A 12,848-nucleotide genomic window follows, 5' to 3' on the forward strand; every position below is an offset into this window, starting at 1 on the left:
ACTCTTTCCTGAAATTTTCAAGATTAAATTCTTTAATTTTACTATGGTAGAGATCCCTAAATGCTTTAATCTACTAGCTGTTCAAAAGAACATACAGTACGTGTACAGAAAAAGATATTTCATGTGTGCAAACTCTATTGCCTGCTCATTAAAGAATTTATTTTTCAATGAGTAAGGGGCCCGGAAGAAGCTAATGTAAGTATTTTAGCAAGGGTTTGTATTTCTCTGATAAACAGCACTCCCCTTCTGTTTGTGATCACAGGATGAAAGCTCTCTAAGCTTGTATATGTACATTTTTACTGCTACATCATGTAGTGTGCTCTTAAGATTGAGATCTCATTCCCCAGGAAGCATTTCTGCCTAAGATTAATTGCCCTTTTAAAATCAGTGTTTGATGTATTCCTTTGGCTATATCCTGACTCGCTTTAACCCTCTTTGACCTGACCCGACTGACTATTACCGCCATGGCTGAAGCAGAAATCCTTCAGCTTGATGTATGCGCTACAGACTTGAGCCTGTGGTTTTTCACATCGATGGATTCAATTAGCCGGGTTTTTACTGATCAGCATAGCAGAGGTTGAAGAACTTGTCAGACACAGAACAGAACTGTCCATATTTTGGGCTTGATTTGAATAGCTCATCTCCATTTTCAGGTACAGTTTGCTTGTGAAGCGCTTACTTTTTAAATATCATAATATTGCTGGAAGTAGCATTTTAAAATAAAGGCACAACCAGTTAATTTTTCTCCAGTTAAATGGGGGGAAGGTACAAAACATGAAATAGCAACCATTAAGCCTTTGATCTGTATATATTGCTTATCACTTTTCAGGCAAATGTTTTTAAACTGTAATTATGTCCTAATGTCCACTTTTGGGTTTGATTTATTAAACTGGGCAGATAAACTAACAGTTAGCATTATGGCTTCATGAAAACAAGTAAACATGCCGGTCTTCCCTCTGTTGACAGTCATTTTGCAGCAACAGTAATAATCCTTCTTTGCCTTGCTAGGAATAGATCATCATTTGATTAGCTGAAAAGTTCATTATAAAAGATGGACGGCCATTAGAATTGAAGAATATTTGCAGGCATGATGTGAATTATAGTAACTTGAAATTGAAGTAAAATAGAGGTTGAAAGTTCAAGAATGCTATTAAAAACCTGTAAAAGTGTATGAATGTGCATATGCACAGGGAATATAAACTATCATTGTATAGAGAATGTGCGTTTTAATTGTTTTGCATAACAGTATGTTGAAAACAATGACATTATAAAAGATCTCACTAACTATTAGCAACCAGAGGTCTTTTACAGCAAATTGATCTGCTTTATACCAATCTTTGGAGAAAAAACTTTATCAAATGTGTCGGTTTTTTTTCAAGAACCATACTGAGTACATTTAGCTCCCTAGCTCGATACAGAGACAGCCTTCATTTCTGAAGGTCAGTTCTACTCAGTTTTGAGGGAAGGGAAACCTCAAATCTAAGGTCATGGTTCACGAAAGGGTTAACTTACTGTCAGTCAAGATGCCTACTTTTTAAAAAAGCTTGACAACCCCTAAAAGTGATCTCTCTCAACAATGGAAAACATATCTTGGATGAGTTGGGCTCAATTTGTCATGCATTCAAGAGTCATAAATTAAGTTTGGGAGTTATTAGAACAACCCCATTTAAAAATTTCTATTAAATATACAAGAATAAAAATTAAAACCAAACAACAGAGTTTAGTTAAGTAAAGCTTTCATTTCCATCCTCTATGCGCTTTTCTGTTGAGCCGCGTGAACTTTCTTACAGGAGGCAAACCCCCCTTGGTTATCTTTGATGGCTACTTGTCGCTGTTAACTCTTTTGGACTGCATAGAGAACTTGTTAAAAATAGTCTGCTCAGGCATCCTGGACTTGCTGGTGTTTGAGGCCAAATTCACTTTCTCTAAAAACTTTTTTAAAAAAAGAAATAAGTGTTGTAGTTGTTTTACATGCTTTCCGGCTGCTATGAGATTAGAAGTGTAACCCAAGTTGTCATAAACGGCTTCAAAGTGTAATAAACTTTTTCTTGTGATTAGTTTAATCCATATTTTTTAATATGTTTCTGAAATGTGGCTGTATAACTTGAGGCTAGACATGAGGTAGAAGATGACAGGAAATAATGAGAGAGGAAAAATTGGATGGAGAAGAAAATGATGAATAGGGGTGATGCCAAGTATTCGATTTGATCTCTGTATTTAATGATACTTAACGTAGATGATTATGTTGCATACTCATCTCCTTTCATTTTGGGGATACAGAAAGCTAGGACTGTGTTGGAATATAATCCAGGGAATCTAACCGTATTGAGAACTGTGCCAGAGAAACTTCTTTCCACTCCTTTAAGTCATAAATGTCTAAACTCAGGTAGGAGATGTCTACATCATGAGATCACGTAGAGATCAGCCAATTGGCCTGTGTCAAAGCCATGTTAAGAACTGCAGCAGTAATTAAGGCTATATCAGTGAATATGGGCTTGATGACAGTGTCGCAGTGGAGGAATACTTGAGATGTCTTGCCTGGAGTTAGGCTTTTGTAATCAAGTACTCTGCAAGAACAGAGTTTGCTGAGGTTGATACAGGTCTGGTTCTATCCTAGCATTTTGGGCTAGGAAGTAGTAGTTCCTATGAGGGGCTCTGGTAAGGTGACATCAAGGTGCTGTAAGGGTGAAATTGAGACACTTAATATGAATGACAAAACACTCCAGGGTGGAGGGAGACTGATGTTTTGAACTGTTTATTTTGGAGAAGAATTTAAAAAATCAAAATAATGAGTTAGAAAATAAAGTTTAAGCACTCTTGTTTTGTTATCTGTAAGGAGACATTCAGTAAACCTACTAAAAATTAACGTTCCTTTTAAAAAAGATTTTTAAACCAAGTTGTGGATTTTATTTACCATTAGTTGTCATTGAGGCCAGGAACTTGCCATAGTTAAAAGCTCTCTGGTGTATCTGTGTAAGTATCAAGGATATCCAGAGCTGGGAACATACATTTAGGAAAACTGTGACCTTCCGTTTGATCAACTGAGCTCTTAACTACTGTTAACGAGAGATATTCTGTTGTTGCTGCCAGTTAGACACATCTACCTGATTGTTTATTTATATTCACATTGGGCAGTTGGATTATATCCAGGAACTGAAATTCTTATTCTCCAAACCACATCTTGTGTTTGGAACAGTAATTATTACAGAAACAGAATGTTTTTGAGGAAAGAGACTCTTCTGAATGATGCATTGACCATGTATTTCTGGGTGTGAGTTCTTCACCTGCAGTCAGCATCAGTGGCTGGTGGGATACGTAGGTAGGAAGGAAAAATCAATCCTTTGTTTTCATGTCATGTATCAGCATCTAAATTTTTGAGGTCAGAGGAACCTTTTGTTGTGGCTAGGCTATTTCAGAGTTGGCTTTGCAGATTCTTCTTATTTGCTGTGTTCTTGTTCTTGGTCAGAGGATACTGAACAGTGTATCTTGCTGATTGTGATCCAATATATCATCTGTGGTTTTGTTTAAATTGGTAATTTTTCCAAATTAGGGGAGAGGAAGGGACTAAGGATTTTGGTAGTTTGTGTGATTGAAGTGCACCTCAAAAGTATGTGAAGATAGCTATGGAAAATGAGTCACTTATAGAAGTGGAGCCTACTGCGGTGGTGAGCAGGCACCTTTTTGCAATAGGGTAGAATTCACAGAAAAGTAAGGAAAGCCTGGGATGTGATGGCTGAAATAGGCTAGTGTGAAGCTTCTGAAAACTCATATGAACATTTTAGTCCTATTTTTAAAACCTTAACTAAAAAAAACCCTGCTCAATAGCATGTGTAGTAACCTTAGTCATCCTCCCCCTCTACTCTGCGTTGGTGAGGCCTCACCTGGAGTGCTGTGTCCCGTTCTGGGCTCCTCAGCTCAAGGACAAGGAACTACTGGAGAGGGCCCAGCTCAGGGCCACTAAGATGATGAAGGGCCTGGAGCACCTTCCATGTGAGGAAAGGCTGAGAGAGCTGGGTCTGTTTAGCTTGGAGAAGAGGAGGCTGAGGGGGCATCTTAACAATGCTTATCAATATCTAAAGGGTGGGTGTCAGGAGGATGGGGCCAGGCTCTTCTCAGTGGTGTCCAGTGACAGGACTGGGGGCAATGGCCATAAACGGGAAAACAGAAGGTTCAGCCTGACCATGAGGAAACACTTCTTCACTGTGAGGGTGACAGAGCCCTGGAACAGGCTGCCCAGAGAGGTGGGGGAGTCTCCTCCCCTGGAGACTTTCCAAAGCCGCCTGGACTTGTTCCTGTGTGACCTACTCCAGGTGATCCTGCTCTGGCAGGGGGTTGGGCCAGATGATCTCTAGAGGTCCCTTCCAACCCCTTCCACTCTGTGAATCTTAGACCTTGAAGTCATCATTTCTTAAGTATAAAATCTTTTGTATAGGAGAACTGAAGTGTTTGCTGTCTGAATTATTTGTGTGAGTTCATTCATAGACCAAGTGTTCATTTGACCAAGCTCAACTCTTTTTGTAAGTGCTTCTCATAAAATTGCATAGGTATTGAGTATCTGTTAGTACTCAGCTGAGTTGGTAAGATTTATTTAAAACATAAATTTGCATTTGTATTTGAGACCTTTATATAGAGGTCATCACTACTGTGGAATCTGAACATCTTGCCATATTTCTGTACTTTGGTTGCTGTTACACATACACGTGTCAGAAACCGATTGCAGAAGTGTTCCACTTAGATTTGAGTTTATGAATGGAAAAGCCTGAAATAATGTTTTAACTTGCAATTTTTTTTTTAAAGATACTTAAGAAAAGCAGAGTGTGAATATTTGATTTGTAGATAGTTTGAATTCATTCTGTAGCTCAGCTTGTACACTGAGCAAAGAAATATTTTGCCATAAATCAAAAAAGATATGGTATCTGGCTAAAGTAAATATTACAAAAGTGATGTGAACGTGTTTATAAATACCCCTTAGCTTTTTTTTTTAAGTTTATGGATATTTTATTAGCACATGTGACTTTTGTAGCACATGCAATGAAAATAATTGTGAAGCTTGCTTTGTTGTAAGTGATATCCAGTCACTGTCAGTTTTAATATCAGACATTGGAGCTGTTTTCAGTTTTGGACAGGTTGTTGTCGAAGAGCTAGATACTGTTAGTGCTGGCAGTTGAAAGATCCCTGTATCAGACCAAAACATTGCTGACAGTATTGAGAGTTTGAGCTTTTTTGAGATGTTACCTAGTTAAAAGTGCAAGAAGTAAGGTACGTTCATCAAGTGGTTGTTAGTTTATATTCTGCTACTGGTGCAGAAGTCACTGGAGTACTACTTTAGACTGAGGTTTGTCTGGGGCTGTCTCTTCTCTGTATGTCATAGACTATCCAACCTGAGGTGGCTAGAGAGAGGAAGGATAATTTCAGCCATTGTCCAGTTCTTTCTTAGCACCTGTGGTACATAGTCTTTGAATGTGCTTGCTAATAGAGTGTAGTCTTTTTTAAGTAATTGCACATAATTTCATATGCAATCCTCTGTGCTAGACCAGAAATCTAGCTTTCCAGAAGGAAACTTCCACCTTTGCTTGCCAGGGGCTGAGCCCCACCCAGCTTTAGGCTTTAAAAATTGAGACTGCAGCATCCATCAGTAACTCATTTAGTGGTTGCATCTCCATGTGAAGCATATTTCTGAAAACTGTGTATTTGTAATTTCCTAAGAGATCCTAAAGAGGTAAATGAAGGTCTTCCTGGTGAAGATGTTGGTGTGTTTCTTCAGATAGAGGGATGTCCGAGACACCAGCTGCTGCGCACACACTATCAAGGGGTGCTCTGGCTGCTTCAGGCTACTTATAGGTAATCTGGGGAGCAGGAGAGGTGGAAAGGAAAGCAGCCACACCGTGACCACAAAAGGAGAACTCTGTTCCTTCTAACACTGACCCAAGATGAGTTTTCCTACAGTGTGGTATAACCTACTGTCAGGAATACCTTTAGGATCATCTAATCCAGAACATGTGATCTAAGAATAGATCATATCATCAGAAGATGATAAGGAAGGAAATGTTTATGGCCCATATCACGGCTAAAAAAGCTGGAAACAAGTTCTGTTGCATTATTCCTCAGGCTGCTACTGCATGATACTTTCCTTAGTTTTATGTACTCTTTACAGTTTTTGGTAATCCTTCTCCAGTGTAGTCCTGTGGCCTTGTGTCATGCAAGAACCACGTTGTTTGCTCCTAGTTTGGAGCACGCGCAGTCTCTGTTTCCCTTTTCAGGGTTTTAAAGCACATTTTCTAGGTGGTGCTGCCCTGAGTAAGAAGCTGCGGTTTCTGCATTGTCCATTTTGATGACTACAGGCTTGTAGTCATCTGGGGCTTGCTGTCCAGGACACTTGGATACAGAGGATTCCAACTGAAGTACTCCAGGGACATTTTTGCTAAATCCTGATTATGCTTGTATTGTCTATCAGTGAAAGAATTTAAGTCAGCTAAATTGCCCTGACAAGTGATTGCTAGAGGTCACAAATCAGAAGGGAGGTATTTCATCCCATTAAAGAATTTTAAGTGGCACATGGTGGATGTAGTCTGGCTAGAGGAGCTAGTCTTGTGTAGGTGAAAGGGAGTATGTAGCTGCAGCGTTGTGCTAATCTGAGTGAAAAATGGCTGAAATATGTACCTTTGTCAGGAATAGTGCCTTCTCACTGTTCTGCTTTTAGGCATTTGAATCTGTCTCAGAAACAGTCTTTTCCCTCCATCTTTGATTCTTTCTAAATAAAAATATAATTCAGTAGAAAAATGTATTTAGATTGCATTAGGGGTATGTGTAACAATCTGAACTGATGCTGAATAAGCTAATGAAATTCTTTTGTTTCCTAATTGAGTGGTTTACTTTGCACGCAATAACTTATATAGCTGAAGGAAATAGAAAAACTTGCCATGTGCTACCATGACATTGCACATCTTCCTACCTTCTATGAAGACTACAGATTTTCTCTTCTTTGTTCTTTCTCTGTCTTACTGGTTCTTGGGATCAGCTGTCCCGGCTGTGTCCCCTCCCAGCTGCTTGTGCACCCCCAGCCTGCTCATGGGTGGGGTGGGGTGAGGAGCAGAAAAGGCCTTGACTCTGTGTAAGCACTGCTCAGCAGTAACAAAAACATCCCTGTGTTGTCAGCACTGTTTCCAGCACAAATCCAAAACAGAGCCCCACACCAGCCACTGTGAAGAAAATGAACTCTATCCCAGCCAGAACCAGCACCAGCTATGCTTTTATTTTTCTGTTGTTTCTGATAGTTCCACTTCATCTTCTTCCTGAGATTAATTTGTAACTGAGTAGAAGAAACTGTCTTTAGGTCATATGACAGCTAAAATGTAACCCAGTTCTACCATGATGTTAAAAAGGAAAAAAAAGTCAGTGAGGTGACTGGAAAACTTGAACTTCTGGGTTTTGAGGAAATCATGGGGTTTTTACTACATTCCTGAATGCTGTAACATGGGTAATGACAGTAGTGATGTTATTAGGTGTGGACCCTGTGCACTGCAGATGAGCAGAATTATTTGGCCTAATTTTTATAGGCCTGGTCCAATGACATAATGGCATTAATCTTCTTTGTAATTAAGTCATTTAAAGCTTACACCACTCATTTAAATATACATTGGGTTTAGTAACTTGTGTGCTTTTATAGAGGCATTTTGTCAGTCTAAAAAGACTCTTCGTTATAGATACGGGGTGGGGACGAAGAGGGCAGCACTTGGTGTGAAGATGCATGCAAAGTAAGGTACAACTCCTAAGACTCTGAACGGTAATGGAAGGAAAAGGCTTACGTAAATCTATTATATCTACAAACCGGGTGGATGAAGCCTTCATGATGGCTGGCAAATCATCCGCAACCCAGATCACTGTGGTAATGGTGGATACAAGTTAGGCAGCTGTTGAGAAAACAAGAATATTATCCGATATTTTGTTCAGGGTGTTTGCTGTTGACAGTTTTGTGCTACATAAAGCAGAGGAGCCATCTAAAGGAGAGAGACTCTGTGATTCAAAATGGGGAAGTTACTGAAAACATGGAAGTTGAGGAAATTTTGTGTAAATGTGACTTAAGTGAGAGTTTATGGTGCCTAGTAACAAAAGGAGGGAAGAATGCTAAAGTAAAAACAATGGATTTTGTGGAAGAAGGCTACAGTAAATACAGAATTGGTAGATAAGATCTTTTAGTCAAGCCTCAAGGGGAAAAGGAATTAGGGAGAAGTGATGCTTTGTCAGAGGTAATACTAAAGCACAAACAATGCTAATGCAGAGATTTAGACTTCGATTAAACTGTAAATTCTTCACTGACCTCCCATACTTTCTCAGTTTGAGGAACAGAATAAAAGATTTGTATGAGAAAGGGACAAAGCTGGGTAGGGAGCAGGGAATGGGGACACCCGGATTAACTCCATTTCCTTTTTTAAGCAAGGGGCAATCAAGCTAGTACGCACAAGCACACACATCCAGAAATGCTGTCACACAGCAAAAGAAGAGCCAAAGAAAGCGTTTATCACTTACAAGCCTTTTCTCCTATGACAAGAAAATGATACCGAGGTTCTAAAGCTTTTCATTGACTTTGTGAGCAAGTGTTTGCGAAGAAGTCAGCTGTGTATGGTGGCTAGCACGGTACTGATGCTGAAACAGCATTCTGCCACCTGTGTATGCAAACCAGCTGTTGCTGAAAATTAAATAATACTATGAAATGTAAACAAATGTCGCAAACCCTGTGGCCAGTTTATGGAATTCCACAGATTTTAATTTCAAAGTTTTAAATACATATATTGGGAGTTACCTTTAATATTAAAATATTTAGATGTTCCCTAACTTCTCAGTGTAAAAATTTGGTTTCTGAGGTCTTTTGGTGTTTATACTCTTGACAATCTGACTGGTAATGTTTCAGCCCAATAAATTCCTGATTTGGTTGGAAATGTCAGAAGTTTATTTTTAAATGACGTGCCGCGTTCTTCTGACCTGTCTGCAATAAAACCAGAAGCCAGCGATTGCTTATGCCTAATTTAGTGTGATAAAGTGAATTTGATATATTTAATATATTTATATATTTAATCAAGGATTTGTACAGCATATGATACCATATGTGGGTAACGTGTAACTAATGTATAATGCTTTATTTTAGGCAAACGTAACTGCTTCTGTAGGGAGAATTATTACTAGCGTGAAGCCAAAAGCATATTCAAGGATGTTTCTTCCTACTCTAATTTAGCCTGTGCTGGCATAGATACCTGTTTATAATCCAGTCGTCTTCAAGCAGCTGTCAAATCATTGTGATTACCAAACTAGTAGGATTTTATCTGTGTTTTAAAAGAGGAATTAAGCTGCGACTGGGGTAGCTGAGTGGAAGAGCCACAAATGGTACTTTCACTTCTAGATTCTGCTCTTTTCCATGGAATTCGTGGGGAGCACAGTGGTTTGTTCTGTAATATAGACAGTTGAGAGGGGGCCTAAAATGTCAATTAGAGGAGGCAGTGATATTTTTGAACACTGAATATGGATTTCACTGTGGTGGGTCCATGTGAGGATGCCAGAGTGTAATATCAAACCGGTAAAAGGTCACGGCCTACTTCCCCCCACACCACCCCCACACACACACATACACCCATTATTTGGAGCATATTTCAGATGTTCTTTGCATCTCAAGGCTCTGAAATAAATTTTCATTTTGGGGTTTTTTTTTAGTTCATTTTATGACAGTTAGTGTCAGTTGCTTTAGCTGGTTCCCATCATTTGAATCAAAGGATCACAGTACTTGGATCCTCCGGGACAAGTATAAATAAAAAGAATTGAAATATTCTTAGAAAATATTCTTGTCATACTGGGAATCATTTGCTAACATAGCTTTTCCGAGAGATGAAACTAAGTGAGAAGAAGCTGGTGCCAACTCAGCTTTCTGAGTAACTCTGAAATATTGCTAGGGACTTCAGTAAATTATTCAGCAAATTATTCCTGAAGCAAAACAAAATTACTTAAGGAATATTACGTTTGACGTATTACACAGAGTCCAGCTCTTTCAGGAGATCACAGTATTAAGAATGCAGCTTTATTAGTACATTTGAGGAAGCTCAACATCTTGAGCATGATCTGTGTGAAATTCATATAGCTTATAGCTGGGTGAGATGGTGTCAACACAGTTAAGGTACATCCAAGCCGTGATCACTGCAGGGAGGGAAAAAATGCAACTAATGAAGAAGAATAATGGCACTTTCATTAAGTTTTCATTTTAACCCTTTTTTTTTTCTTGAAATTAATTTTAACTCAAAGTTTCTGTTTTAGATGATAGAAATCTCAGCTTTCTCCATACCAATATTTTCCACTTTTCATTCTGTTAAATGTTAAACTCTGTAGCACCAATTAAATGTACTGTAAATTAAGTATAAGTAAATGTTTAATCTTTCTGTGAACTTTGAATCGTATACTAGTGGTTTCTCTTTTTCTTTGAATTAGATGGAGAGCAGAAGACTCAAGTGATGATTCATGGAATCGAGCCAATGCTGGAAACACCCATACAGTGGCTAAGTGAACATATGAGCTATCCAGATAATTTTCTCCACATTGGTATCATTCCCAGACCTACTGATTGAAACTCAAGCTGTTCTGGTATGAGGATCATTCTCAATCTGGAATTATAAGGGCATGTCAACTTCTTGTGTCTGTCAGTCTTGACAGAGGCAGCCTGACCAGAAAAAAAAAAAAACAACAAAAACTGAAACAAAACAAGAAGTCCTCCTCACTGCTGCAAGCCAAACAGGAAGAGAGATCCCCTCATCAGATAAGGGCAATTGGGCTGATCTTATTTTGCATCACTGCTGCTTTTCTTCACCACTGTAATTAAATCAGTTGCGATATGAAAGAATTTACAGGACTTCTGCAAGTCTGCTGTTTTCTTGTAAAATATAATGAAGCTGAAACTGTCAGCCAAAGAGCAAATGGAAATATGCCACTTGATTGTATTTCTGATTAACAAATAAACAGGGCTGTTTCCTAAAGCGGTAGTGTTTCAACTTTGAGAGTGGAAACATTGGTTTAATTTTCTAGAAAGTTAGACACTGAGCGATTCAGTTACCAATAGCTTTTTGTAAAAGATCAAATTACTGTAAACCCATCTTTCCTTAATGAGAAGTTCATGTTTACAGTATGTGTATTGGTATGCAAATGATCTTTTAACTTTGATAACAAGCAGTGAGAGATTTTAAAGTAAACCCGTGAGCATGTTTTGTCATTTAAAAACATGCACAACTTAATAATTTACAAATACTTTTGATTTGTATGCTGTCACTGAATACTCTGCTATGTTTATTATTCAAACCGGTTTTCATAGACTAGCAATGATATAGGATAATTCGTCTCAGGATTTGTCATGGCATTTCTTTGTGCTCATCTACGGTTTTTTTCTGTAAGAATATTTACTTAATTTAGTTTAAAAAGTTAAAAAAAAAAGAGAAGTAAACATATGTTGCAAACGATTGTATCCCGCTGTTTATTCCCATAGACTAGAAAACAGTTAAATTGTAGAATGATGAACAGATGTATTGCTTTTTAATAATTTTGAATTTTGGAAAGCTGAGGCTTTTCCAAGCTAATACTTCCTTACATCTGAGTTTAGTTTTCTACTGTGGTCCCTGAGCAATCGGTCTGAAATTTGGAAGCTTCTAATCCCATTGCACAGATTTTTCCTTAGTTTAGCAGATGTATTTTTAGGTTATTGGATTGCTTTGGTTTCTAAATGTTTGTTACCATTGCAGCTGCTACTAGGAGTCTACCATTTTTTCTTGTTACGCTGAATTCATCCAACGGTTGTGCTGTATTGCTCTGTCTGCTGTTTGTGGCTGTTTGTGGCACAAAACTATGTTTATAGTAGGCATATTATCAAATATGTCAAATATTATCAAATACAAAGAAAGCATGACATTTTTCTTCCAAAAATAGTAGCTGTTGAGGTTCCTCAAAGTCTTGGCTTGCAAATGTGCTGGCAACTCCCAGTGCTGTTCCCATTCTGCTTTGTTTCCGTGCTCCCTTTATGGTAGGATACTTACCTGTATCTGAAAAAGAAGAAAATGAAATCAATCAGACAAACAAAAACCTCTTTAAGAAACAAGAGGGGAGGGATCTCCTCGGGTGAGGATAGAATTGAGACTAAAAAAAAAAAGCCCTAAAGGCAGAAAGTCATTAGACAAATGAGTGTTTTAAATGTAAATGAGGAAATAGCGTTACCTAAAAGGAAGGGAAAAGGTAATAGTGAAATAAACCTATGCTGTATTCTGTGGGTCATGAAGAGTTTTTAAAACAAAACCAACCATGCTGATGTGTGTTCATGCAGAATTGCAATACAGTCTTCTTACAGCGGGATGATTTGGTTGAGTTACTCTAATTTCCCATTCTGTTGGTAATTTTTTTGTTACAGTGTTGGATTGGCATTTATAAACTTTCTTAGGCAGACAAATTTAAATATTCTGGAGAATTTCAAAGTCCTGCCAATGGATGAAGCAAATATCTTGTAGAGTCTTCATATTTTAAAAAAAGGCTTTTGTAGGGATAATTTTTCCATTAATCAGGATAAGAGGCAGTATGAAGATTGTGTTTCCTTTGTTTTAAGGTAAGCTGGAGTAAGTCACTAGCTATTTTAATATATCCTACACCAGCATTTTAAGTACATGTCTGTCTTCTCATGGCCCTGTTTGTTAGTAAATCCAACTTTTAAGGCCTAGTATGGAACAGAGAAATAGCTTGGCTTTAAAACATACTCTTTCCTCTTATCTTAAATAGTTAAACTTTATTAAAAAATAAACCAAAGTTCGAGTCTGTCTTTATTTCCAGCTTTTGTCACA

At 38.1% G+C, this 12,848-nt stretch overlaps 1 protein-coding gene across 1 annotated transcript in view; it reads left to right on the forward strand.

The window, feature by feature from the left end:
* The window catches only part of LOC104516094 (autophagy protein 5-like), a gene marked incomplete at its 5' end in the record, with an annotated part of 25,509 nt that extends 14,026 nt beyond the window's left edge, over nt 1-11,483 (forward strand). Inside the window, one exon of the mRNA XM_010160305.1 lies at nt 10,468-11,483. Within this exon, the coding sequence (XP_010158607.1) occupies nt 10,468-10,604 (137 nt within the window). The remainder of the gene's footprint in view (nt 1-10,467) is intronic.
* Nucleotides 11,484-12,848: the final 1,365 nt, after the last annotated feature.

The sequence above is a fragment of the Eurypyga helias genome, unplaced genomic scaffold (assembly GCF_000690775.1).
Source record: "Eurypyga helias isolate BGI_N326 unplaced genomic scaffold, ASM69077v1 scaffold20091, whole genome shotgun sequence".
NCBI lineage: Eukaryota > Metazoa > Chordata > Aves > Eurypygiformes > Eurypygidae > Eurypyga > Eurypyga helias.